The sequence below is a fragment of the Lactuca virosa genome, chromosome 9, assembly GCF_052849685.1.
Source record: "Lactuca virosa cultivar CGN04683 chromosome 9, Lactuca_virosa_CGN04683_v6, whole genome shotgun sequence".
NCBI lineage: Eukaryota > Viridiplantae > Streptophyta > Magnoliopsida > Asterales > Asteraceae > Lactuca > Lactuca virosa.
In genome coordinates, this window is record NC_136434.1 from 93,566,918 (window position 1) to 93,568,885 (window position 1,968).

The following is a 1,968-nucleotide window of genomic DNA, read 5'->3' on the forward strand; positions in this document are numbered from 1 at the left end:
AAAACTTCATCGGGATGGAAGTAACAACAACCTTTGTCTTTCTCCATATGCCTTCTTTTTGAAAACTCACACAGATACACACACAGGGATGGAAATGGGGCGGAGTTGACCATTTTTGTCCCCATCCCCAAGTACCTAACCTCGTCCTCGTCCTCGTCCTCGTCCCCATCCTCATCCCCATCCCTAACGGATGCGGGGAATCAAATCCCCTCCCCTTTAAATTTTGGGCTTTTCCCCGGCCCATCCATGACCCATCACCGGCCCATCCCATTTTATCAAAAAAAAAAAAAAACTAAACTTACGCAAAAAATCAAGTTTATTAAAGTGATAAAAAACAGAGGTCATAACCAGATTATGTTACATAAATCATAAAGTCTAACAAACATCAAAACAAGAAGTGACGATTTGGTATACAGACCGTCGAACAAAGTGAGGATTTAAGAACTCTTGGAATTAGGAACATAATTTGGTATACGGACTCTCGGTCCAATAAAAATCAATTAATTCTTAGTGGACTTATTTCATAATCAATAAATTATATATATATATATATATATATATATATATATATATATATATATATATATATATATATATATATATATCATAATCAATGCGGGGGCAGGGCGGGTCGGGGATTGGTATACTCGGCCCCGACCCCATCCCTAGTTTTAGCATAACAGGGATCCCCAACCCCATACTCGGTGCCCGTTTTTGCGGGGAATACCCGTCCCCAATTGGGGAGGGTCAACCGGGTTCTCCACCAAATCGGGTGCAATTTCCATGCCTACACACACACACACACAAAGATGGGTGAGGATGGAAATGGATCTCTTTATATTATGTGTTTTATGTTATACTCCCCCCGTCTCAAAATTATTGTCCACAGACAAAAAACACACAGATTAAGAAAACATTAATTAGCACTAACTTTATTAAATGAAATGACAAGCTTACCCTTTTGTTATATTTAATTGCATCATTTTGTTGCTTTTTATGTCATGGTAAATAAGGGTTTTTTTGGTAAAAGGGATATTTATTTTTAGAAGTAGGCTATTATCTTGGGACAAACCAAAAAGGAAACATGGACTATTAATTTGGGACGGATGAAGTATAAAAAAAGAAAAAGAAAAGGGGTAATGTATATCTGTCTTGACCCATCCTATGGTTACTCGTGCACACACTAGTATTTTTAAACCTCGCTACATTACTGACTTTGCTGCACTCACTCATCATGCTCTTCATGCTGCTCTTTTTTCTTCTAAAGAGCCCAAAGGTTTTAAAAGTGCAGCTAAGGATCCAGACTGGCTCTGTGCAATGCAGGATGAAATAAAAGCACTGCAAATGAACTCTACTTGGGATTTTGTTCCACGTCATGCTGGCTTGAATATTGTTGATTCTAAATTGGTATTTCGCACCAAATATCACTCGGATGGATCTGTTGAACGCCTTAAAGCGTGCCTTGTTGCTCAAGGATATAAACAGGTTCCTGGCCTTGACTATTCTCTTACCTTCAGTCTGGTTGTCAAGGCATCTACTGTGTGCATTGTATTATCTCTTGTTGTTCTCAACAAATGGCACCTTCATCAACTTGATCTAAAAATGCATTTTTAAATGGTAAACTTTCAAAAACGGTGTTTATGGAGCAACCACCTGGTTTTGTCAACCCGTGCTTTCCAAATCACATTTGTCGCCTTAAGAAAGCTTTGTATGGCCTGAAGCAAGCACCTCGAGCCTGGTTTTAACGATTAAGTGATTTCCTTGCTAAACTTGGATTTGCATGTAGTCGAACGGATACATCCTTGTTTGTTTTTCATCAAGGATCTTGTATTCTGTATCTTCTAGTATATGTTGATGATCTTATTCTCACCGGAAACCTACCGGACACCATACACACATTTATTTCTCGGCTAAATCAAGATTTTGCAATTAAAGATCTTGGTCGTCTCAGCTACTTTCTTGGCCTCG

At 38.7% G+C, this 1,968-nt stretch overlaps 1 protein-coding gene across 1 annotated transcript; it reads left to right on the plus strand.

Moving 5' to 3' along the window:
- The first annotated feature begins 1,164 nt into the window (after positions 1-1,164).
- LOC145139551 (putative mitochondrial protein AtMg00820) lies at positions 1,165-1,614 on the plus strand. Its single transcript, XM_079073339.1, has one exon. It carries the CDS (start codon positions 1,165-1,167, stop codon positions 1,612-1,614), a length of 450 nt encoding a protein of 149 aa, XP_078929465.1.
- Positions 1,615-1,968: the final 354 nt, after the last annotated feature.

Coding starts and splice junctions, on each gene's coding strand:
- LOC145139551 (XM_079073339.1), top strand. CDS start 1,165: ATGGTTACTCGTGCACACACTAGTATTTTTAAACCTCGCTACATTACT.